A 27,621-nucleotide genomic window follows, 5' to 3' on the forward strand; every position below is an offset into this window, starting at 1 on the left:
ACGCGTCCGTCACTTTTTTTTTTTTTTTTTTTTTTTTTTTGTTCCCCGCAGAGTCCTGACCACCACTCCGCCGACGAATTCCAGGGGGAAGAAAGGGGAGGGGCGGGGAGGGTTTTAAAAAATGAGCCAGGACATTATTTCTGCTCGCCCCCTCCTGCCGCCAACTCTTCTCGCACAGACTGACCGATCCAGTCGCGCTCGATTCCTCCCTCTTCCCGCCTTTCTGCCCTCCCCTTTACTCTCCCGACGTCGTTTCCGCCGGCGCAGCTTGCAATGTGCCGCATCAGCGAATGTGCAAAAATGAAAAGAGAGAAGAAGAATTCACGCGTCCGCGGAGGGTGGCGGAATTCGACGGAGCGAGCGAAACGGGAGGGGGCGGGAGATGGAGACGGGGTGAGAGAAAGGGGGAGGAAGGGTGGAAGAGAGGAGGGAGGAAGAATTATATATCTTTCTCGCATGTCTCCCTCGTCTGTCCGCTCGGTCGTTTCGGTTCGGATATGGATATGCGCCCGATGGCGGATATATCGGGAGAGAGAGAGCCAGGAAGAGCCATTTTCAATTCAATCTGTTAAAAGCACGTCAAAAAGTCATACGGTATTTCACCGGCGTGGTAGATCGCGACGATGAGGTCGCGCGAGCTTCATCCGGACCCGATAGCGCCGATGTTAAGTGTACATGTTACCTAAATTTCATTTTTACCAATGATTTTGTGATAATTTTAATAAATTTTATGTATATATAATTATAATATAATTGGAATTTGATAAATTTTAGTTGTGTAAAATTTCCGGTAAAAATAATTATTTTTATGAAATTTATATATATATTATATTATTATATTATTTATTTATATTATTATATTGATAATTATGTATTATAATTACCGGTAATGATACATAATAATAAATCATATTATATACAATAACATACACACCGGTATACAAATTGGTATACAAATGTACGAGATTAACAAATCCAATCGTTTTGACAATCACCGAAGAAACCGATGTACTTGATTATATGTATATTTTAATGAAAAAAATCGTCTTCAAAAAGATTATCATTATTTGACAGAAATCGTTGTCTCTCTGAATTAAATTTCATTGTCCAAATATATTCGTTAAATTAATGTTCTAATCGTTAGACGATACATAGCACCGTTTATTTTTAAATTTGCATACACAATAATAATCCTGTACACATGTCTTTGATAATTGAAATCTTACAACGAGCTTTCTATTGTAATATCCACTTTAAAATTATTTGGATTTAATATATTTTTTATCCTTTATTATTTGGATATATTTTGAATTAGCGTTAATGTGAGCTAATTAAATAAATCTGTATCAACAATTTATCATCTTACCGTCCCTTGTAACAGGTGTATTGGAGTTACATAGAATTTCGGATAACCTTCGGGTCTCTCTCTCGAATTATCGTATCCATCGAACAAACAGTTACATTGTAACTCGGTGCACGAGGAAGAAAAGCGGAAAAGATCGAAGTGCCTCGTACAAACGCCTCTTACCTGCGATTTCTTGTACCTGCGGCTCTTACGTGGCGACTATAATCTAATCTCGATTATCCGATCGCGACGCTTTTTATTCGATCGACCGGCCGAGTCTAGTGTCACGGGGTTAACGCGACGTTTGCAAACATCGTAACGCGATATTGCCGCGCGATCTCGATCTCGATCGCCCTATTTACCTAAGGGTAGTAAGTACACAGCCTACGGGGAAATCTCGAGTGCGTGTGGGCGCAACAATACTCCGCATCGAGCCACACTCGAAGATCAAAGATAAATCGGATACTCTCGGAAACGTTTACTTTTTTTTTTTTTTTTTTTTTTTTTTTTTTTGCGAGAGCAAGAATCAAAGACCGTGGGAGAGATCACGATAAATTTTGTCATTTTTCCTTTGCATTTTTTCAAGTGTCAAGGAAACACGAGCTATCTATAGAGACGATGCTCGAGTTTACGCAAGTATCTGTATATGCGTGTAACAATTGTCAGATTATGATTTGTAAAAAAAAAAAACACAAGTTATTTTTTTTTCACATTGATATTATCGCGATTTAATCTGAAGAAAACGATCGCGAATTCCGATAGACGCTTAATGTTTTTTTTTTTTAATTCGCTTCATCCGATGATGGTTTCTCCAGATTTTGCGTTTCGGGTTGTGTACGAAGAGTACCGCGATACTTTAAAAGCGGGCATGTATTGGCGTACCTATTGGTTTATCGATCTTCCCATCGGTGCGTACATTCGCTTTGCGAGTGGCCGAGGTGCGAAAATAAAAAAGGTCCATGTCTGTGCTATATATATTGAATCACGTTAACGAATACGTTCGGAATACTTTTATTATTGCTCGAATTTTGCACGCCGTCAAATGAAAAATACCTTCACGGATGTCATCGAAAAAAAAAAAAAGTGATCCTCGCGATTGTATTTATTACGCACCCTCGTGTGTGACATTTTCGATGACGCTCGCGGCGTGTATTATTCAATTCTATCGATTGCTAAATTACAATGTGGATAATCTGATCGAGTGGAGATTGCGCGTGACGCGTTATGACATGGTGATAAATAACATGTGTATTTTCTCATAATAATTAATTCCGTTCGCCAGAAAAAAGGCGTATGGAAAATGTATTAAACGAAAACGCACACCCATACGTATACGCAAAATTGCGTTTTTATACTTTCTATCTTTCAACTTTATTGTCGAAGAACCAGTTTTGCAAATTATATAGTCTTGATATACATGTATATAAAGCTGCCTTTATAAAGAGAGGGAATGCCACTTTTATTACTTATACGCCCCTTTTTGAACGAACCCCTCAATTTGTACATTCATAAACAAGTATATATCGGAGTACTTATTCGAGATAACCGACACCACCAATTGTTACTTTCTGAATTTAGAGGCACATCGGAAACGAGAGCGCCTTCCACGCTACTTCTACATTACATATATCACGTGTTGGGTAAGTTAGGTTTGGTTAGGCAGAATAGGTAGGTAGAAACGTAGAGAGATACGGGGATCCAAATCATAATGCGTACAATGCTTTTATTCTATTCTCATTGCGGGGTAAATAACATCTGTACATTAGATCACTATAAAATCGACCGCCATTGGTGAAATGACAATAGGACCCTGCTCCTTCCTCCCCCCCCTTCTCCACCCTGTTCTATTCAAATCTCATTGTACAATATGATTCAAAAAAGGTTCGTCACGATGACGGTGTTGGTTGCGGTTTATAGACCGTATCCAGCGAAAGAGAGCCAAGGGGTGGAGGCGGGAGGGAAGGCGAAACAGGGAAGGGGAAGGAGGGGGGAAGAAAGAGAGAGAGAGAGAGAGAGAGAGAGAGAGAACAGAGAGAGGACTACTGAGGTATAGCACGGTGCACGAGAGGGGACGAGAGGAGAAAAGAGAGAAAAAAAAAGGAAAGGTAGGAAAAGAAAGAAAAAAGACACGTTTCTCGAGAGGGAGCGAAACGCGAAAGGCGTGCGTGGTTAAGAACAGTCGGTCGAAACAAAAGGCGGAGCGTGGAGAAACGTCTGAGCATCGCTCTCCGCATTGTGTTTTATGCCAGAACGGGTTTTAAATAAAAGAGTAATGTGTTTGTCCGTTGCCACCACCATCACCACCACCACCATTAACCATCTCGCCACCACCGCCACCACCATCACCGCTACTACTACTATCGCCATACAGTCGCTATCACGATCACCAACATCACCACAATCACCACCATCGCTATACAGAAGATACACACAACCGACGCATACTTACACCCTCTCCGATCTCGGGGTGAGCGGGTGAAGGTAGATAGGTAGGTGGATACGCGGCTAGGTATGTCCCTCTTTCACTCCACGGTAGATATAAACTCTTAACATCTCCGTTTGGTACAGCGCGGGCCTGCCAATCGGCGGTAAACGGGGGCGTGGTCGCATCCCAGCGAGGCCTCGCGTTTGGCCGAGGCCCCGGGGTGGAACACTGTGGCACAGTGTTTTATTTCGCGTTTACGAAGCGTGGAGGGGACCGTTAGTTTCTGCCCTATTCCTCCCCCGGGGGTTTTCGTCTCTCCGTCTCTCGCCCTCCCCGCCCTACAGATTCTCTCTCCTCTGCTCTCTTCCTCACCTGTCTCTCTTTCACTATCGTCGACGAGAGAGAGAGAGAGAGAGTGAGAAAGGGAGAGAACGATCGCCGCCGTCGCCGTCGCCACCGCCGCCGCCACCGCCACCAACTGCGGCCCCCTTGTGAGCTCCCACTTTGCTGCCGCCACCGCCGATACCGCCGCGCTACCGCCTCTCTGTCTATCCGCGCGCGCTACCTGAATCGACTCACCCGGGATGCTGCAATTGTTGACAATGCCGGCGAGCGAGAGGGAGTGAGAGGGGGCGAGAGTGTGTCGCGGGGTTCCGCGCGATTCCGCATTTCGGCCCCCGACAGCCGAACGAGCGGGTGCCGTTCTCCGGATGACACTTTAGCGGTCGCCTCCAACGAAACCTTACGAAAGTGCGGGCGCGTGCGCGCGTTAACCGGGAAGTATCTACCTATCGGTTCTTACCGCCAACGGTTAGCGTCGAATTTCGCAATGTCTCGACGATGGTGCGCGTAGAAACTGCGGGGACGTGACGCGATCGTGGCACCCAGTGTTCGAGCAGTATCGATTCCGCGCCGCCGCCGAACAAATACGTGACAGAGAGGAGGTCGGTTGGAGCGCGATCGCGCCCGGGGAAAAGCCTCAGAATCGCCCAAACCTCTCCGGCATGGGTGCGAGCATCGTCGAGTACGCGGCCCCGCGCCCGGTCCCAATTATTCGCGGTGCCCGGTGATCGCGCGGCCGGTGATCGTCGTCGTCGTCAGCATCATCAGCGTCGGGAGATATACCTCTCGGTGCGGCGTCGCGAGTGCCGTTAACGTCAACTAAGCAGAGCGGACATGTCGCTTCCCCGCGGCGTCGGCCTCGGCGTCGACGTGGGCCAACTGATGCAGCACCAGCAGCAACAACAGCAGCATCACGTGTTGCCGGCCGCGTTTTTCCTGCGCGCCAGTGCCGAGAGATATCAGCGGACCCCCAAGTGCGCGCGTTGTCGCAATCACGGAGTCGTGTCCGCCCTCAAGGGGCACAAACGTTATTGCCGATGGCGGGATTGCGTGTGTGCCAAGTGCACCCTCATAGCCGAGAGACAACGCGTCATGGCTGCTCAGGTAAGATCCTGGGGGAGGTCGTCGAACGCCTTTGTCGCCTTCTGTCCCGCGATCTGTCATTATTTCAGTTCTTAAACGGAGGAATTTATTTTCAAAACATCCCTTTTGGAACTTGTATGTAAGAATTACTGTGTTGATGAATTTCAGAAACGATGCTCAACGAGATTTTACGTGATTGGAGACAAATAATCGGGATGGATATATATATATATATATATATATAGAGAGAGAGAGAGAGAGAGAGAGAGATTGTAATCGATATATGTAGTTTCGATGAATTAAAGTTTGAAGAAAGATTATTTTGTGCTATTTATATATGTTTGTTTTGCTATTATCAGGAATGAATACATAAATTATTTTAAATGTTTGTAGTAACGCGCAAATTTAAATTTATCGAGATTATACTAATCTGTAGTTTTAATAAAATACATGAAAAGTGTGATTGTCAACAAAAAATATAAAGATACTTTGATTTATAATTTTATTAGAATTCTATATTTTTTTAATAATTTGTGCTACAATTTCCGCAAAAATGTGATTATTAAAAGATATCAGTTATAATTACCAGATATCCCTTATAGCGGATTTTTCGGCCAATTTGAAGACGATTGATGATGCCTCAGTAAAAATGTTGAAGTATGAATAATTTTCAAGTTATAAGCGATTGAAAAAGAAGGATCTTTCATAAACTAAACTTTATGGAGTAAAGAGATTAATATAATTACATTCTTCAGTTAATTTCGGAGGGAGTTTACTTTAATAAATTTTTAATTTAGAGCTTATAAAAATATATAATGATAAAAATTAGAAGTTTGCAAAAAATTATGACCTTTTTCAACATTTTCTGAGGAAAAATCGTCTCCAAATTAATCAGAGAATCCCTCTATTAAAAGAATAGTGATTACGATACCTCCTACACAATATTATGTGTGTATATTGAGATAGAATATACTTTATTAAAAAATCAATGTCAATTAATATAACATTATTTATGTCAAGAGAAGTTTCGAGTTTATATCGTAATTATGTCACAACGAGAATAAATAGAATTTTGTAGGATGAATTAAATTATCAATTAAAGGAAAAATTAAATTTGTAAATTACATTTGCGGCTATTTTTATGTTAATTCTATTAATATTACATTTTTGTCTAAAGCAAGAGAAAGAGAGAGTTTGTAACTTTAATTCGTATTATTCTCTCTATAAACTTCTTCTCAGTTTATCGTATTTCATACATGTGTAATATTATACATATATATTGCATTATTTATATTTTTATTTATTGAAAATAATTTAATTTGATATCTCTTTAAGAGCTGTCATTCAGACAGTTTTGCGATTTAACACAAGCGCGGATCGCATTAGGGTAGCTCATAGATCAGATAAAATTACCAGCTCATGTAACATTTCAGGGTCGTAATACTATATATGTACCCGAGATTTCGTTTCGAGCTCCCTCGGTACGATCGACTTATTCGGCCCGATTCGATTTCATTCGAAATTTCAATATTCTATTTCTGTAAGTTCCTAATTTTTTTTTTATATTCTTCGGCTAACAAAATAATCAACGTACATTTATTATGAATTTGTGATACATGACAGAAAATGTTATAGCACGATGGAAAATGCTATGACACGAGATCTAATCGCGGTTTGCAATTACGAGAGTTCCAAGTCATATAATATTGCGACGCGTATTCTCTAGAAATATATTCTATAGAATATTTCATCTACACGCGATATCATTTATTAAGTATATCGTTGCCCGGTTAAGTAAGATCACTGTGAGGATGTGCATTTTATAACCGGAGACTTGCTTATCTTCTAGCAGTTGTCTGGGTGATTCGCCAAGAACGAGAACGGGGGCGAGCGAGATAAAATGACATTTTTCTAAAGTCGACTATCTGGCTGTCCACGCCAGATATAAGTCACGAGACTCACTCGTTCTAGAAATGAACAGAGAGAGGGAGAGAAATAATTCACGATCTCTTTTTTTGCACCAGAATGAAAAGCGTAATCTTACAAATCGGGAAATATCTCACTAGGGAACTCTCCTTCCCTAAAATACATTTTTTTATTTTCAAATAACGAGATAAAATCGTAAAGAATTTTCACGCCATCCCAGGTTTCCCTCTACGTTTTCACAAGCGGCGGACGAATTGTTTCAGGTCGCGCTCAGACGGCAGCAGGCCCAGGAGGAGAGCGAAGCGCGCGAGTTGGGCCTGCAATTGCAATACAATACCGGCAGCTGCACCACCGCTCCCGTTCTACCGGCGACCGCCGGCGCGACGCCAGCTGGTAGCCCGCCCCCGCACCCGGCGCACGTAGCGAGTCCGGCGGGCCTCGCGATACCCGCGGCAGCCGCGGCGGCCGCCGCCGCCGCTGCCGTGCATATCCAGACGCAACTTCAGCATCAACCTGCCGAATGCGGCCTTTTGCCGAGGAAGAGGTCCACCCAGGACGAGTACCGGCAGCCCAAGGTCGAGAAGAGCGAGCCCGTCGTCGGTAAGTGTCAATCGTATTAACTTTTCAGCTTGGATTATAAAAATCTCTCTCTTGTCTTTTTTTTTCTTTTTTTTTTAAGTTGTGTATGTAATTGTAAAAAACGTGCAATTTTCGATATAAACGCAGGCGGAAATACTAGGTTGGAAAGTCGGGCCGAGACCGCAAGAAAGAAAAAAAAAAAAAAAAAAAGAAAAAGAAAGTTAGCGTATCGCTATTTAGCGAGGAGTGCAATAAAACCGCGGGCGTGTAATCGGCGGCACGCGACCAAGAAGCGGGCGCGCATGTGCGTTCGGCACACGCGTGACTTGCGGACGGAGTGCCCATTAGGAGCGTGCGTACCACGCCTTTAAGTAGGCCAAGTGGCCGCCAGGGCCTGTAATGTTGTTAAGTAAATAATGGCCCACAAGCTCGCGGGCCCTTATTATACCACTCGAAGCGAAAGTCGTACTCGTTAACGATGGTCTTTAATTCTCTGCGTTCGACCCTTCCGCTCTCCTTCCGCGAAAGGACTTCTTTTCCACGGCTCATTCTCACCCCATACTTAAGTGGAATGCACACGCGACCTGACATAAGCCCTCTCGGTTCTCTGATTAATACACCTTGCCAGCATCTTTGCATTGGCATCGACGAATCTGATAAAATTGCTAGCTCGCGTTTGATCGACATTCGATACTCGAAAAATATATTTTAGGGTAAACTCGGGTAAGATGGCCATAGTTTTTTAAAATGCAAAAGACATACTTTTATTTTTCTTATTTTTTAATAATGTTTGACATATTATCTTCACTGAAGCTTAAATTACGTAATATTATCGAAATTAAAAGGAAAGTATTTAATAGAAATTTTATATTATCAAAATAGTACAACGTAAGCATTGGCCATCTTACCCAACTTTTAAGGAAAAAATGACCATAGTGGCGGAAAGGTGGCCATAATATTTATAAAAAAATAGTGAAAACGAAAATAAAAATTATAGGTCATGTAACAATTTACATATCTTTATAATATTGTCTAACGTCGATTACGATAGCTTAACTGTAATTTATTCGACGTTATAACAGTTTTTAATGGACAAATGAAAAACTTTGCAGGTAGTGAAAAGTAAAAATATGATATAAGCTTTACAATATCGTTATTTCGAACAATGTATGCACATAAGCTACTGTAAATTTCGATTATCTTTGATAATCAGTAAAAAAGCGCATTATTTAGCGATTATTGAAAAAATTAAAGTCTATGACCATCTTTTCCGTATGGCCATCATATTCTAGTTTACCGTATTCTTAACGTATATTTAGACGTGAATGCCTACATCTTTGAATATTTCGATATTTTGCTTACTTTTCATTAAACAGATAGAGTTGGAATTGTAAATGGATTACGGGTGACATTTAATGTTAAATGCGCAATGAGAATAATCATGTTTGAAACATCTACTCTTGAATATCAGTTCTTTTTTTCTTTTGGCCAGTATCACTTTTTAACAATGCGGTTACAATCGATTATCGGTTTGTAACGACCACTTTATGTAGCACTTTTCTATCGTTCGCAATTGCATTTTATTTGTTATCTCTGGCGGTGACGTCCGGCAAAAGATTGCCCTTCGTTGCGCTCTCGTATCGCGAATAGTTGCGGTTAATAAAATCTACCTGTATCGTGACACATCTCGTTACACGCATGTCCATTCAGCTCGCGCTTGCAACAAAAGTGTACAGAACAATCCATTCAACTGCTCATACATATGGCATTTTATCGGTTACATCTATCTTTTCTCGAATAAATGCCAAAATACTTTTGACGTCTTTTTGATATAAATTCTGAAAAAAAATGATTGACATGTTTTCTAAATAAATTATTGGCGAGAATAAAGAAATAACGAGAATAAAAATCTTATTTAATATATAAAATAAAAACGTTATATATTGTTAAATCTTTAGTTTAGAAATATTGCACAATTTAAACTTTATAAAATATTCACCTTTGTATACGCGCGTACGATTTTATTATTGCATGGAATTTTTATCTGAGCTTCCTGCAATGTATTTCTGATTATATCGCTTAAAGAAAAAAAAAGGAGGAAGAGATGAGAAAAGCACTAAGTCTGATAGCGATCGCCGTGCAGGTGAATCCGAAGCGTGCAAAAAAAGACAAACGGTGTCGACAAAGAATATCAGGAGCGAACATTTTCTTCGAAGTGGAGGTGCTTCTTTACAGAACACGGATTCTGTCGCCGATAGGAAAAAAGGAAAGATTGTGAGGAAGGATGTCCTTTGACTTTCACAAGTAATTAAGGATTAATTGAAAGTGAAATTATTTCTCTCTCGTATTCATCGACGCATAAATTCGCAAATTCGTAAATCTGTCAAGTCCGATATCTAAACCTATAAATTTGTATCTGTAGACCGACAAATTTTTAATAATGATCAGTGAAAATAGATTTACTCACCATTTAGAGAGTTGTGAATCATTAACTGAGATTAACTGTCTCATCATAGCATTATTTTTATTCACTGATGAATTTGAATTTGTCTCAATTTTTTGCTTTTGATATCAAATATGTACATTGATGCAATAAAATTGAAACATAAATTCAATGTCTATTAAAAGAAAATCTTTGAAGAGTAAAAATCTATTATTCTTCGTAGATTACGCTAGTGAAAATAACTTTTCGCGTCATAGTAACTTTTCATTAATCCATTATAAAGTATGCTTTCGCTAGTTTGTTTAATTACACAAAAATTTTAATCATTAATACCGGTATCGTTGAAAACAGTAAAAACCGCGAAGAACGACGAAGACACTGTCCCAGTACGACAAGGATGAGGGAAGCCCTCGGGTGCACCTGGTTTCAATTACGATCCCAAGTGTACCTGCCTGTCTACGTCTTTGCGGGATGAGGGAGAAAATGTAAGATGTCTCTCTGGCCGATCTTCGAAACAGAGTGCTTACAGTAGTATATAGACGCGCCGGGGAGAGTCTTCGGTCGAGAAGTTTAGCAGTAATTGAATTTCTCGGGCCAGTGCCTTCGACCGCGGGGGATTCTGGGTTGGTCGGTAGTATACGCACCCACACACACAACCATACACTCCCCATCTTTTTCTCTCTCTCTCTTTTTGGGTAGGTCGGAGAGATCACGAAGTTGCCCTGCTGCCAAGTGGGTGGGTGGCACTCTCGGTGGCGGAGAGAAACTCGACGAGCCCCCATTATATCGCGAACGGGGAAAGAGATATCCACCTCTTTATACTTAATGTTAAGGGAACGGACACTCGCGCGACTTGGCAAAAAAGGAGAAAAAAAAAGGGATCTCCCTTTCTTCGAACGCGCGGAGAAAACTTTCGACGAGAAACGCCGGGAGGGACTGTGGTTTCTTTATTCCGTTATTCTTTTTTTTCCCCCAGGTTAATGCTACTTTTCCGTTTTGATAATTTTTATCGTCATTGCGATAATGCGAAAAAACCGTGGAATGTCATTAATCCTCTTTGTCCAGAGATATTTCCGCGATTCAAACAGAATGCATTTATCTGATCCGCTTTATTTGTTTCGCAAAATTTAATAATTGTCTGATTCGACATTTTTGTTATTACAAATGTTAATTTAATTAATCCTCCGTTAGTCGCAGTATCCAATAGATACATGTTCAGGCTAAAGTATATCGCTCTTGTTATATCTCTAGGTCAAACTTGTCCTTTTAGGTATTCTCTTATCTCGATCGCCTCCACGCTTTATGACTGTCTAGACTCGGCTAGAATCCAAACGCGAATCTTGCAAAAAAATTTACTTTCTATTTTTTTTTAGTTTTGAATTTGTTATTGTTTCCTTTGTTTTCTCATTTATTTGCTTGTTTTATATATTTTTATAGTAATACTGTTATTTAAGTCTGTTTATTTTTATGTTAGAACTCTGACAAAAATTATTTTGCATTTTTATAAAAATTGTTTAAAAATAAAAGTTATTTTTTTCATCCTATTTATTTTAAGATATTTTACTACTTTAATTTTTTCATTCATCCTAATACTTGTTAATTTGCTCTTCTGTCTTTTATGTACACTTTAGTGTCTGGCTTATTAACCAAGTACTAATAAAAAAAATTATTTCAAGAAGTAGAGGAAAATAATAGAAAAATTAGCACATTTGTGAGATACATACTACCATTCATGGATCGAAAAATATTTCGCTTAATAAAGAATTAAATCGATGATTTACTAATAATTAGAACAGTAAAATAGATAATAAAGATCATGTATTTTAGTCATAATGTGCATATATCTTTAATATTTTTAATATTTGTAATTTTGAAGATTTCTTATTCATATTCTCCGATTCAATTTTTCAAAATATATAAAATATATCTATATATTTCATATATAGCGACATTTATCTTTTAAATAAAATTATTTAAATAAAATTAGACTCCCTTCTCTTACACATGTACATAAATAATATTCGACCTAACACTTAATTGTACTTTATACAATATAGTCTATAATAATTAATCGCTACAATGTGTAGGATAGTTCCAAGTGTTATTTATCCTTGATCGTATCAACTGACATTTACTGAGGGATTAAAGTGCACGAGTCGTGGATTTTGCGTAGCAAAGGGCTAAACGCCGCGTGGCAGTCATTATGTCAAAAAGGATGTGGATGTAGAGATTTGGTCTTTCCGCTGAAATTCTCTCCGTATGGAGGAGCAGGGAGGATATACCGCGGCGTCTTTGTAGGAATACGCGCAATGACACACACGCACACGCGGCAGGCGCCTTTTGTACGTACGTGTGCGACACACCCTTTATCCCGTAAGGATCACTTGGTCGCTCCGTCTACCGGAGACCATTATCCGGCAGTTTCTCCAGCAAAAGAGAGAGAGAGAGAGAGGGAGAGAGATAGAAGGTTCTTCGAGTGTCCAAGAAACTTTGTGAAAGACCAGTTCGCTTCCGTTCTTCGTCCTTCGCGGCTGCGGAGGACACCAGGAAATTATTTCGTTCCCGTTGTAATACGGTCGGTCCCCTTGGATCGTCCGCAGTCCGCACCCGCGCTCGTGTGAATTCACGCGGTGTGGAATAAGCGACGCAAGAAAGATTCCGATCGCATGACTGGATTTCTCTCAGAGATGTCGAAAGCTTCTTCACCTGTCTGTCCGTATTTTGGAATTTAATCCCTCGTGTTGCGGGTAGATCAATTTAAAAGCCGAATTCTTTCCGGACAAAAAGTCAAATTATTCTCACAAAGGGGTATGACGGCCATACGGAAAAGATGGTTGTAATTTTTTCAATAATCGCTTTTTTAGTCATTATCAAAGATAATCAATATTTACAGTAGTTTATGTGCTTTTCATTATTCGAAATAACGATATTGTGAATCTTATATATTTTTACTTTTGACTACCTGCAAAGTTTTTCATTTGTCCACTAAAAACTGTTATAACGTCGAATAAATTACAGTTAAGTAATCGACGTTAGACATATTATAAAGATATGTAAATTGTTACATGACTTATAATTTTTATTTTCGTTTTCACTATTTCTTTATAAATATTATGGCCATCTTTCCGTCACTATGGTCATCTTTTCCTTAAAAGTTGGGTAAGATGGCCAATGCTTACGTTGTACTATTTTGATAATATAAAATTTCTGTTAAATATTTTCCTTTTAATTTCGATAATATTACGTAATTTAAGCTTTAGTGAAGATAATATGCTAAACACTATTAAAAAAATAAGAAAAATAAAAGTATGTTTTTTGTATTTTAAAAAACTATGGTCATCTTACCCGAGTTTACCCTATATATAAATTCCATTAACCATACACGCGATTTTCGTATAAATTAAAAGTAGAAATTAAAAATTTATAAATTTAATAAATAAATAGATAAATCTTGCTTTTCTAATATAAAATAAACTAGATAAAAGAAAGATATATCATCGCTCTAAAGTATTTAATTGTAAAATGTGCAGCAAAGAGAATTAGTAACGGCGAGAGCCGATGCCGTTAATCGATCGCGCATTTACATCAGCTTGTGGTACATCGAAGTACACGCTGCGCAGGAGAGAGAGAACTCGGCAAGACAAACACATGGATTTAAGTAATCAAATCCGAAGCCGGATAAGGCAGGATCGCGCGGCACGCTCGCACGGCTACTTATGCTCTTACGACGTGCCTGGCAACATTGTTTGCAAAGAGTCAGCGGGACTTCGGGGAACACAAACGCGGACAGATAGGTAAGGCCTGGCCCGACCTTACCTATTTGCATAGGTGTACCCGCTCTTCGGGGTCGAATGCATGTACACGTGCAACGCCGCCGAAGGAGCACGTCTCTAAGAGTGTTTGAACAAAACTTCTGCCAGCGTTCTCCGACTACGCGTTTTTCCCCTCCTTCCTCCCCCGTCGCTCTCCCCGTCTGCGATTCCCCCAGGATCTTGGCAGCTCGATCTCTGTTGATCGATATGAGATTTGCGGGAATGTCGCTAAATACCATCTTGCGAAGACGTGATTTCAATGCCGGTAACTCGGCGTGAATGCAAAGCGAGTAAGAGAGCTGATCCTCTTCACATACAAAATGATATGGAGATGCGCTGCGAGCGGCTGTGAAGTTGTTGCTCGGCGTTTCAAAATGTTTGAAAATTTGGTATGAAGCTTCTGAGGAGAAAAAAAGGTCTTAAGACTGTTGTAACAGTGTGTACAGATAATAATCGAACGCGTTCTCTTACAGCAACCTGCTGGATTAAATTCTCTTCTCTTTGCATATTTCGTTGTAAGATTTTCCCTCTTTTTAATTCAATTTTCTAAAAAGGTGCACGCGTCCTTCAAAATTTCAGAAGTATTATCATATCACGCATACATGATGTATGATTGACTCGATGCAACCTAGTTTCGACGAAGACCGGTTAAAATAATCTTCGGAAGCCGTATCAGCCCTCTCGAAAAGAAAAAAAGAGCGGTGGAGAAATCAGACACTTAACGGCAGCAGAGGCTTCGCTCTTCTGCTACTTCCGCGAGCATAAAAGAATCATTCCATTCAATCAATCGACTGAATTAATTTAACAGAAGGACGTTCAATTATTTGATTCGATTCGTAAAAAAATATTTGCACAATATGTTACATTTATTATAACGAATATAATTATTATTACAGCTTTAATGAAAAGAAGTCTTAACAAAGATTCTGCGTAATAATATTTTTTCTCAACCAATAATAATTTTAAAGAAAAATTTTTATATAAATTTATTTATAAAATATATAAATTTATATATAATGAAAAAATTAAATAATAATGTGACCTCTTAATCGAATAATAAAAAAAAAAAAAAAGAAAAAAAAAACAATTGTATAAATGTAACTCACCAGAGTCGATGGCAAGGCAAATCTTTCCCTTCACGCGACAACATGGCGGTTTAGCCTGGCGTACGTAACGCATTGGCGAGCATCCAGCCGAGCGTGAAAGCCATCGTTGTAGAACCGGCACGGCGGGTAGGAAGGAAAAACTAACGATCACGTTATATTCCTCGGGAAATAAAAAGAAGTGAGACGCGACGCGCGGAAGGACGAACTCTCGAAGGAACCCCTGTGGGGCGGGGAATGGAAGCGCGACAGCGCAGGAAGGGCGAATCGCGCCCCCTCTCTCCCGGAGGAAGCCGTTGGAGAGAGAGAGAGAGGCTCGGGCAAACGTTTACGAGGCATAAACGCCAAAACAAAAGGTGGCTGGGTGCGAAACAATTAAAAACGTTACGCCCGATCGCTCTCCAACGTTTCTCCTCTCCTACCCTCGGTTGTCTCTCTCTCTCTCTCTCTCTCTTTCTTTTTCTCTTTTTGCCTCCCATCTTTTTCCACCTTCTTCTCTCTCTCTCTCTCTCTCTGTCTCTCTTCATCTTTCGACTCTCACCCTATCCATCATACACCCTGTGGTGTATACACAACCATCCCGTATTCACCCCTTTCACCGCGACACACAACGAAAACACACGGACGTTATAAAGCGTTGCTCCCACGCGCATACATACACACACATATATTCAGACACGCGACCACATACATACACGTGTGTACATACATGTATACAGGCTTGGAAATAAAAGGGAATCGCGACGATTTAATGACTGATCGGGCTGTTGCTCGCTGTTGCTGTCGCTGCAAGCTGAAGGGCTCTTCCTCCCCCACCCATCTCGTTCCTGCTTTTTCTCTCTTTCTCTCTCTCTCTCTCTTTTTCTCTTGGTATGCCTGATAAGGAACTTGCCTTTTCTTCGAGCCTTCTCTCACCGGCCTCCCGAATCAATTGCGTCATTTCTGCGCGGCAGATCGGGCGGTGCTATTTTCCGGGCGTATCGATACGTAATAATGAGAATCTTTTCTCGTTGCTCAGATCCCGTTCCGGGGTTGAAGTCGAACTGCTGCTGCAGCACGTGTATATCGCGGTATCCTACTGGCTGTGCAATTCTCTCCCTTTCTTTCTCTGACTATTGTGTTTTCTCTTCCTTCCAAGCCACCCTGTTTCATAAATTTAATTGATATCTTGTATGAAAACACATATGATCGGTTTTCGAATTAATTATTTTCAACCTAGATTCTCTATTTACTCCGATTTTGATTAGAGTCAAGATTCAGTATACATATATATTTGACATATTATAGATAAATAAATTATGGAAAGAAAAGAAAAAAATCTCGCTTTTAAATTAATATTTTATTATGGTCTTGACTGTGGATTTTTTTTACGTGATAACAAAGCAAATTGCGAATTATTGGGAAAGCAAGTTTACGATAGCTATATTTATTATATATACAATATATATATATATATATATGTATACAATTTTTTTGCATGTACATATATATAATTACAATTTGATTCTTCTGTCAAAAATTCTTTTTTTAAATTATTCAATTTAAGCATCTATTTTTGTACATATACATATATGTATATATCTATAAATTTTCGTACCTTGGTCGATAAATATTAAATCGCTAGCAGGATTTCAGTTTATAATAGGAAAACTTTCGGCGTAAATTATCTTCAGCTGTAATTTAATAGACCCCTTCCTGAAATTAACATCATTTACAAAGGCCGTTTATCAATCGCATGCGCGGTCAAAGAAAGAGAAAGCGTTTCCGAGTTTCACGTACACACTCCAGTCACTTTACGGTCTCTTACGAACAATAGAAACTGATAATTCATTCAGTCATCGTCTCCCTCGCAAAATTTCGGGGTCTGAACTGGCAAATTCGAAATTCATGCCGTTACAGGATTATATTCGAAGAATAGTGACAGAAGACTAGAGGGCTAACTAAAAATAAGATATCTTTTCGCAACATATATATATATATATATATATATAAAATACACATGTATTTTTTAATAAAAAATATAGCCAGATTTTAAAGACAATCATATTTCCAGCTTGTTGAAAACTTTTAGTTTTCTTTCTTTATAATAGCTAAAGGATGATGATGACAGTACAAGTGCACTCCGTTTCCACGACAAACGATTTGATATAACGCTCCAAAGTGGAATTACCTACTGTAGAGGTATCCTTACAGAATCTTGAATCGTCTTGCCCAGAAGCAAGGAGACGGGTTTGTATCAAGGAAGGCGAGCGAGCGCGCGGACTCGGGCTCGGGCTCGTTTCGCCTAAGCCTAATTTATAGGGATGTTTCGTGTCCTCCACAGTTGCCCCGCCAGGCTCTGTGTCCTATTACTCCTATTCTCTATTATGCGCCGCCGGCGCCGCCGTAGGCCGCCGGGAGCCTCTCCCGATATCTATGTGCCATTCTAAATTATTCGGTATTGTCCTCGCATGATTCCATTGTCCGCGTCTGTCTCCACCGTGCGCTGATACGCCACGCCGCCGCAGGTTAGGGCGTAGACCTACAACAACACCCGGCCGCCGTCCGGGTCCGGGTTGTGTGAGCGTGTATCTGCTTCGAGTGCGCGTCTTGTCATCGCGTCGCGTCGGTCAAGAGAGAGATCCGCACCCGCTCTCTCGTATGTACATTGTCGAACACGTCTAATTAATCGCCGCCACCGATCTCGCCGTCGTAAGAATGTGCGGGCCGGCAGGACCTGTCCGTGACGGCTGCGTGATCGGTGATCGCGAATGACATAATCGTCGCTCGTGTGCCAAAGGCTACTGTGTAGAAACATAGATAAGTTTTCTCGATATCGTGCATGTTTGCTTTGAAGCGACAGCCTCTGATGGCTGATAAGAATCGGAGACTCTCGGCTGAAGAAATGAATGAGTTTTAACCATGTGATTATAATGAGCTTATAGTTAAATGTTAGATTAATATCAATTTACAAATTATAATTAACATTTAGTTTCTGATATTAGGGTAAAGTAGGGTACGATGGCCATAGGCTGTAATTTTTTCAATAATCATAGTGCGCTTTTTTAGTCATTATCAAAGATAATCGATATTTACATTAGTTTATGTGCATACATTGTTCGAAATAACGATATTGTGAATCTTATATCATTTTATTTTTGACTAGCTGCTAAAGTTTTTCATTTGTCCACTAAAAACTGTTATAACGTCGAATAAATTACAATTAAGCTATCGTATCACTATTTTTTGATAAATATTATGGTCATCTTTTCCTTAAAAGTTGGGTAAGATGGCTATGTACTATTTTGATAATATAAAATTTCTATTTTAATCATTTTCCTTTAAATTTCGATAATCTTACATAATTTAAGCTTCAGTGAAGATAATATGTTAAACACTATTAAAAAATAAGAAAAATAAAAGTATGTTTTTTGCATTTTAAAAAACTATGGCCATCTTCCATCACTCGAATTTACCCTTATCATTTTTAGCAACAAGTTGCTTTCGTAATTTTTACGGCGTACAGAAGAATTTGAAAAAAATCCAGTTTCTTGTTTAAAAAAAATAAATATGATAAAATCGACATTTTTATTTAACGAAAGACACTTGATTATCCAATGATATTTCTCAATATTTACCGTCACGTTTACGCTATTCGATTTAACATCGACGTTTCTTTGCCAAGTCGTGGATGAGTATCTGTGCTGGCGCTTCTCTCTTCTTCACGGCGCGAAACGAGTTTTATTAACTTCCCTGCGTCTCAAAATACACGCTAGGTATACATATACGGTCGTCCTGCGTCGAAAGACACACCCAAGAGAAGTTAGATCTCTCATTCGTGTATGTATGTGTATGCGTATGTGTGTGCTCGGGACGGGAGAGATTACAATAAATTGCACACGCACCCTTCTCGAAATTCAAGACAAGTACCGGGAGAAAAAGGAAAGAAGGAGGGAGAAGAAAAAGATTCCTGTTCGCGATACTGTGTTCTCTATATTGCCGTTGCTTTGCCTCGCACAGAAGGGCGTTTTTTCACAACGTGTTCTCGTTTTTCTCATCTCTTCCGCCATTGATTAGACGCGCACTTTCTAAGGAGAAGGATACTGGACATTTTGAAACATATATATATATATCGCATTCTCGCGGTATTCTCAGTGATTATTTTCATCTACGAATTCATGGATCAACTTGCTATATTTTGCAATTCAAGAATTATTATACATGTTTCCGAACGAATGTTTTTGAATAGTAAATAAAGAGGGATCCGTCGAGAGAACTCTCGAGTTACTCATCCATACGACATCTCTAAAAGTACACATTAAAGGATAACTCTTAAGTTGCATTTAAAAGATCGGGCATAAATCACCGGTAATTTCGCTGTCATTGTGAATCATGATACAGGATCGTAACAGTGTTTGCACCGGGCGTTACCTGAGACACCCTGTGTACATTCGAGGAACGCAGCACCGACACTTGACACCCTCAAGGACCCGGCAGACATGCACTTCGTTACGCCGCCGGGACTTTATGAAGGTTACGGATAGATATAGGGATATATATGAGTTTCAACGTCGTGTTAGAGCATCGTGTGGCACGCACGAAGAGAGCCGGAGGGGTTGATCCTGCCGGGGGTATAGTGGTATAGGTCTCCCTGCGAGAGAATGATATTTTAATAACCGCTGGTAATATCTACCAGCGATTTTCTCTACCCGGTGTCCGCGGACACGTGTTCGTGTATATCGGTGTACGCGACACTTAGCTTCGAGGCATGTCGGAAAGGGTGGGGGAGGGGGTGGGGAGCTTAAGAGGCTTCTCTTGGTGCGCCAGCAGCTACATTAACACCGGCCCTCGATATTGCATTCCTTTCCTTTGACGTCGGCCGGATGTCAATTATTAATGTTATTATCTGGATGCCGGAAGGGCGGGAGGAGGGAGGGAAGAGAAGCTGTATCCCGCTGTGGAATTTTTCCCTCGAGAGAAAAACCCGTTCGCGCTCGATATTACCTGGATTTATTCAGCGTCGCCGACAAATTGATGAATCGCGAACGGATTAAAGATTGATTAGCGGCACAATTAATGAAAATAATTCGTGAACGCATTTAAATGAAATAGCGAAAAATGTTTTCGATGGAAAAGAGAATGTTATCCCGTGAAAGTTTATTATGCTTACTCTCCGATTAGGAGAACCCGAGAGAAACGGAGCAAATAAAAACAGATTAAAATGTATACCGTAAATAAGATTAAGTAATTGCTACTAATCGATAAATCACATCGTATTCATCGGCCCATATCGCGTCGAGGAACGTAATTCACCGTACACGGGGAAATCGCGGTTAAGCACACGCTAAAGAGTCCCGCGTGCTTGAACGGCACGAGCGAAGGGGCGCTCTAATAAAAGGGAGGGTCGATAAGGGTGGGGGCGGAAGAGGGGAGACGAAAGCTGTAGACGTTCGCGTAGCCGCTCCTCTGGCTACATATTTCCCCGGTCTATCAATCTCCTCTCCCTTGCTAATAAACGAACGGTTAAACTTTTTAACGAGCGGTCAGAGACTTGCACCACGCGCGGGATTCTTTCACGCATTTCACCCACGCGATGCTCGTGTGCGCGCGTGCATACGGTAAACTAGGGTACGATGGCCATGGGCTGTAATTTTTTCAATAATCGCTACGTAGTGCGCTTTTTTAGTCATTACCAAAGATAATCGATGTTTACAGTAGTTTATGTGCATACATTGTTCGAAATAACGATATTGTGAATCTTACATCTTATTTTTGCTTTTAACTACCTGCAAAGTTTTTCATTTGTCTACTAAAAATTGTTATAACGTCGAATAAATTACAGTTAAGCTATCGTAATCGACGTTAGACAATATTATAAAGATATGTAAATTGTTACATGACCTATAATTTTTATTTTCGTTTTCACTATTTTTTTATAAATATTATGGTCGTCTTTTCATTAAAAGTTGGGTAAGATGGCCAATGCTTACGTTGTACTATTTTGATGATATAAAATTTCTATTAATCATTTTCCTTTTATTTTCGATAATCTTACATAATTTAAGCTTCAGTGAAGATAATATGTTAAACACTATTAAAAAATAAATAAAATAAAAGTATGTTTTTTGCATTTTAAAAAACGATGGCCATTTTACCCGAGTTTACCCTACACGAATGCTGGCAGCTCGAAGGTGCCGTGCCCTGCTTTACTTTTCGCCGGAATAAAGCGTCGGAGAGACGCGTCTCTTCGCGTTTTGCGCGACCTCCATCAATTATTTTCTAATAATCTCGATTGATAAGAACAAGAGAAATTGCGATACTCTCGAGTTTTTCTTCGCTGAGGAAATTATTGTCAAAGACGCATACTGAGAGAAGCGACGCTGTTCTATTTGCAGGATCGAAGCGATCCAGAGTCTCCGAGAGCACGACGGCAACGATCCTGTCGACCAGCGATATCGGTAACGAGGACGATCGTGATTCCGATTCTGGTGGCGAGCTACGAGTCGATCATTCATTAGGTAAATTAAGATCATTAATACGTATACGGTCCGATAATATAAATATATATTAACAAAGGCATACTTGGAACATTCTGGCCATAAATATTCACTAACAAAAAACTTAAAAATAATTTTTAATCACCCTGGCTATTTCATTCACTTGCCAAACTACGACCAGTTGATAGAAGACAACAACGTTTGCATTATTATTCTCTTCCCGTGTAAGAATACACGATGATTTCGAGATTACGTATAGAGATTATTTTATAATCAACGCTTATATTCCTTTATTATTGGTCCATACAAATGTAAATACATTTAAAAATTACACATTTTATCTTGCTTCTTTCTTTAATCTGGAATCTCCTACATCTTTGGCTCTCGTAGAGGTCAAATATAAAAAGATTATCTTTTCATTTGCACATTGTATGATAGAAGAGAATGTAGAAATTACAGTTAAATTAAACGCTAATCACATCAAAGAATATATTAGAATTTTAATATCTTATAAAAAAATATATCTCATTACTTAACCATTTCTTTCCATTTCCGTCCATCAATTGTAAGTCCGCTGCACGTAACGTCAAATATTCGAAATACCCCTCGTTGCAATTAACTTCAAGTTCCCCTCGCATTCCGACACGTCAATAAGCTGTTGAGTTCCCCGTATAAAGTTCTCCCGCAAAGTGGCGAATGTTACAGTGGTGCCGACTTCTTCGGGGATACCAGAATCCGGCGAGGCGACGCTGAGGAAGCGCACCAGCAGTCTCAACGACTCCGAGGACGGCAGCCCCGAAGCGGGCTCGCAGAGCCCGACGCACACGCCGCCGTTGACGCCGGCCTTGACGCCCCAGAGGGAGGACACCCCGGCGCCGGAGAACCTCAGCTTACGCAAGAGCGACAGCCCCCCGCAGCAACAGACGCAGCAAACCTCCCTACAACCGGTGGACCTGGTGCAGCCTAGGCCCAGTCCCCCGCTTCCCCCGTTAGCTGTGAGTTCTACTCCTTATACCGAGTGTATCTTTGTTAAATCTAATGATTGATCTATCGAAGCAATATTTTAGTTTTATAGTTGAGTTCTATTCAGAGATGAAAGACGCATACAATTTTCTTATTATGAGTTATTAAAGTTTTCTTCTTTATTTATTATGAACAAGATTTTCTTCTTTAATTGGGTATCTACTCTTTCAAAAAAAAGAAGAAACCTGAAGGTTTTCTTTTGTACCTAGAAAAATTAGGGAATTTTATTGGGACTCGGAGGATTTTTTTTTTTTTAATTCTTTCTTTAATAATTTTATTCTCATATTATATACAGTCGGCAACGTAAGTAAATTATGTATTTAAATATATATTATAAACATATATTTGTTTATATATTTAATGTAATAATTTCAATAAAATATATATTGGATACGCAATACATATTCTTTATTATAAGTGATTTTTAGTGATGAAAAAATGAAAATGTTTACGAAAGCTATTCAATTTTTTCAGTACATTTGCAAATCTAACACTTGAAACTTGCGGCTTGAAAGTGGCTGTGTATTTTTTTTTTGTATGAGTAAGAACATTAGAAAACACATGCAATAAAAAAAATTACTTTAGAAAGTTGTACGACCAAAAAATCTGTAAGATATTTATTTTATCTGGAATTTTATGAACAAAAATACCTGAGGAAAGATTAGAGAATTTTTTTCACAAGATTCGAGTAGACCTGTTGAAAGAAAAACGCGCGGTGTAACATCAAAAGGGGGGAGAGAAGGAAGGAATTATTATTTTTTTTTTTTTTTGATCTTCAAACGTAAGATCTGATTCGCGACAATTCACAAACTAGTTCTTGCGATTGCAGGCCGCGGCGACGGTGCACTTTCCTCCGTACGCGCCTCTTTACGGACCGACGGCGAGCCCGCTGGCGTACTGCACACCGGCGCTGTATCAGCATCAGCACCACCATCACATACCCGAGCCGCGAGAGATTCAGATGCAGATGCAGATGCAGAATCTCCAGCAGACCTGCGGGTTGCAGCTACAGCAACAACAGCAGCAACAGCAGCAGCAACGTTCGCCGGTGGACGTCCTGCTACGAGTGTTTCCCGGAAGACGTCGCGCCGACGTCGAAGCGCTTCTCCATCGTTGCAAAGGTAGGTCCTTTTAGTTTTGAAGCATCTCCGATGAGAGCGAGTTTCACTTTTCGAATAATCATGCAAAAGTGTATTTTAAAACGATATGACGATGATTATTAAATGTTTTTTTTTTTTTTACGATGCGTGATGTAATCTAAGCACTTTTAAGATCTTAAAGAAAATTTCAAGCTGCCTTTTAAAATTGAATATACATTTTGATCATTTTTTCGCCAGAATAATTAGGGTAAACTCGGGTAAGATGGCCATAGTTTTTTAAAATGCAAAAAACATACTTTTATTTCTGTTATTTTTTAATAGCGTTTGGCATATTATCTTCACTGAAGCTTAAATTACGTAATATTATCGAAAATAAAAGGAAAATGATTAATAGAAATTTTATATCATCAAAATAGTACAACGTAAGCATTGGCCATCTTTACCCAACTTTTAAGGAAAAGATGACCATAGTGACGGGAAGATGGCCATAATATTTATAAAAAGATAGTGAAAACGAAAATAAAAATTATTGGTCATATAACAATTTACATATCTTTATAATATATCTAACGTCGATTACGATAGCTTAACTATAATTTATTCGTCGTTATAACAGTTTTTAGTGGACAAATGAAAAACTTTGCAGGTAGTTAAAAGTAAAAATATATAAGATTCACAATATCGTTATTTCGAATAATGGTATGCACATAAACTACTGTAAATATCGATTATCTTTGATAATGACTAAAAAAGCGATTATTGAAAAAATTACAGCCATCTTTTCCGTATGGCCATCATACCCTAGTTTACCCTATATTTAATTATTCAAAAAACTGCGCAAATGCAATAATGTTGGACGATTTTAGAAAACTCACAAGTTGGTGCTCGTTATTTAATTTCTACCTCAATCGTTCTTTTTTTTTTTTTTTTTTTTTTTTAATTTTCTTGACACGCGAGCTGCTTTCTTTTCAAATAAATTACAAGCTCCTAACTCGTACTAAATTCTCTCCTCTCTTCGCGACGATATTATCTCCTGGTGATTAAACTTAATCGACAACGACGGATAATAACGTGATCGCGATGCCAGAAAGAGAAAACGAGAATCTGCCTGTTTGTCGGCAGGCGACGTGGTGTCCGCCATGGAAGTGCTGGTCTGCGAGGACAGCCTGCAGCCCAAGTCGGCGTTCTCGCCGCTGGCGGGCGCCCTGGCGTCGGCCGCCGCGGCATCCGCCGCATCCGTCTCGGCGTACGCGAGCCGCGCCGCTTACTGCACCACCCCGATACCGTCGACGCGACATCGGTTCCTGGCCGCGCCGTACACCGGCACGGGTTACCTGCCAACTGTCATCAAGCCGCCTAACCAGAGCCTGCACGCCAACGGCACCGCCGGGGACGCCTACCGGGAGACCAGTCCCGACGACGCCAGCGACAAGACCAGTTACTCCGAGTGACCGGACGAAAGCCATGCCGCCGTCTGGTCGTATCCCTCGATAGTCCCATAACGGACGACGACGTGTGTTCCTGTCGGATAAACGGCCGCGCCGCTGCCGTTAAGAGAGAAGCTTCGACGCGATATCCGGTGGTCTCGGCTCATCTTTTGGTCAATGAGCGAAAGATTGTTTAAAATCGCTGGTAATCGCGACGACAATAACGCGATCGTGAAAATTTCACGTTGATCGATCGTTGGATCGGAAGTTATATACACTGGCGGAATCGACAATCCTCCTATCGAGAAACCAACTGCTTGGAATAATCGATCGGCGAGTCTTCCAGCATCTCCTAGCAAACGACGTTGAATATTCCGGGGATAATGTATCCACGAATTTCTCAATACGCGAAATAGACGAAAGTTTGCAGTGGTGAGAAAATACGGAATACCTTAATAAATATATCTACGAAGCGAAAGAGATTCTTTTCCGATTCCTTGGACTGGACATCGTTTTTAAATCATCTTTACACGGCGGATAATTTTAGTGACTGGCCGTCCTTTCGCTAGCAAGAATATACGTAATTTCGATGGTTAGCAAAATATGTGTCAAGGAGAGAAGTTTCTACTTCGAAAAGGAAACTATGATTTTGAGAGACCGATAAACTGTCGTCTTGAGGAAAAACTCTAGATAATCGAAGAATCGGAAAACTCATTATCATTATCGACGCTTACGGGCAATATGTAAGTCAAATGACGGTCGCAAATGAATGAAGCTGTTCCAGTAGACAATAAATGAATAAATATCGTCGCTTTTTGCATCTTTGCGAGGGCGTCGAGGACTTGGCGAGGGTGTCTGACAATCCGTTTTAATATCCATACACGTATACATTTCTCTACACGCGAAAAAGATGCTCGGATTAATCAGATATCTCCGCGTTAGAAATTTCCGCGCCGATTCCGTACACGATTTCGTACACGACGATACGAGGAACGAAGCGTCGGAAGATAAAGGGATCTGCAGTCTGCGTTCATCTCCAGAGTATACTTTATACATGTGTAGATAAAGACGAAAAAAATATAGACAGAGATATGTGTGTGCGTATGTAGGTAACAAGTTCTCGACAAGTATATCAACCAAACGAAGAGGGAGGTGAGTCTGTAAATACAACGTCTATATAGCTAATTTTATCTTGCATTAATCTCGAGATTTGCCGGAATATGTTAAACGCGTACACACGTAATATACATGTAAGTGTTTGCCTGTAAGTAAATAACGCCTGCAAGATATTTAGATTTTAGCCGCTAGCGGACCGGAAGCATCGTTTTACCGTAGTTACCACAAATGACATGTTACTCGAAAAAAATGTATAGACCGAAGATACATCCAATAAATAAGATATTGATATTCCATTTTACGTCTTCACTCACATTCGCGCCCCATTTTTTTCGATCTATTAAATTAATTTTCATTTCGTGAGAATTATGGCTATTGGGTGTGGAAAAATATCTTTCGATAAATGACGCGCTAATTTATCTCGCCTTAATCTACATTTCGATACAGATGACTTATTGTTAGTGTGAAATTTTTCTCTCTTCTATTAATATGTAATTAATAATTTAAAACTATTTAATTATTTAAAACGAATGCTAATTTAAAATGCTTAAGAAAATGCGCTATCATTAAATCTTGACAATAATATCTTCTCACAGGTTTCGTAATTCAGATTACAAGTGAAACGTTGTTGCGCTAACGTAATTCGTTATGACAGAAGGAGATGCGGAACACGTGTCTTTTCCAGATGCGGGGGATAAAGAACAAGGACTGATTTGACGAAAGACAGGTCTTCCAGCTGAATGAAAATTTCACAGCGACCTTCGATCAACGAAAGGAAAAGGTATCGGATGACGAGCGCCGTTCGCAGGTGAAGAAATGGGATATGCGACGTCGTTGAATTCCCGAAATCGTTTCACGGTCGATCGATCTCAAATCGCGCTGCGCCGTTTCCAATAAACCAATCTCGGTCAATGTGCGAGTAGTCAATTCTGCCGCTCGATTTACGCGGATACAGTCGCAGAGGGGTACGTCATAAAATTTCCCACACTTGCATATCGGAGAATATTTTTGGACAATTTTATATCCTCGTATTAAATTGTGCATAATAATCTCTCTCCAATTCAAGTCGAGTAAATTATAGTAAAACAAAATAAAATCCAAAAATTCCTTTCATACTTTATATATTTTTAAAACTTAAACTAACGTAATGTAACTGTATAATCTTTAAAAAAATCGTTGAACAAACAACGTGTTTTGAAAACACGTGCAATTGGACCGATCGAATTTTGTTCAATTAATGTTTCTTCGGCCGGTTCTCTGACGGAGGAGAAAAGTCCACCCACACGTCGCGAATACTTCGGCAATTACGTCGGCGGCGTGTTCCAGCACGCTTAGGTACACGGTATCGATGGAATACCGATAATCGACTGGCCTCTACAAGGCGCATATCCGGATAGGTCGATGCCTGAACACGCGCCCAG

General features: G+C 39.9%; 1 protein-coding gene across 4 annotated transcripts; it reads left to right on the forward strand.

Moving 5' to 3' along the window:
• The first annotated feature begins 4,454 nt into the window (after nt 1-4,454).
• Dmrt99b (doublesex-Mab related 99B) lies at nt 4,455-26,485 on the forward strand. 4 transcript variants are annotated; one of them, XM_072911472.1, is made up of 6 exons: nt 4,455-5,216; nt 7,385-7,721; nt 21,433-21,555; nt 22,225-22,529; nt 23,372-23,678; nt 24,780-26,485. In XM_072911472.1, exons 1-6 carry the CDS (start codon nt 4,947-4,949, stop codon nt 25,106-25,108), a joined length of 1,671 nt encoding a protein of 556 aa, XP_072767573.1. In that variant the 5' UTR covers nt 4,455-4,946; the 3' UTR covers nt 25,109-26,485. The 4 variants fall into 4 exon arrangements, with proteins under 4 accessions (XP_072767573.1, XP_072767594.1, XP_072767583.1 ...); XM_072911493.1 differs by having other exon boundaries at nt 23,387-23,678; XM_072911482.1 differs by having other exon boundaries at nt 22,240-22,529.
• Nucleotides 26,486-27,621: the final 1,136 nt, after the last annotated feature.

Source organism: Anoplolepis gracilipes, chromosome 1, assembly GCF_047496725.1.
Source record: "Anoplolepis gracilipes chromosome 1, ASM4749672v1, whole genome shotgun sequence".
Classification (NCBI taxonomy): domain Eukaryota; kingdom Metazoa; phylum Arthropoda; class Insecta; order Hymenoptera; family Formicidae; genus Anoplolepis; species Anoplolepis gracilipes.

Coding starts and splice junctions, on each gene's coding strand:
- Dmrt99b (XM_072911472.1), top strand. CDS start 4,947: ATGTCGCTTCCCCGCGGCGTCGGCCTCGGCGTCGACGTGGGCCAACTG. Junction 21,556..22,224: donor ACGAGTCGATCATTCATTAG/GTAAATTAAGAT, acceptor TCTCCCGCAAAG/TGGCGAATGTTACAGTGGTG. Junction 22,530..23,371: donor CCCCGCTTCCCCCGTTAGCT/GTGAGTTCTACT, acceptor TTCACAAACTAG/TTCTTGCGATTGCAGGCCGC.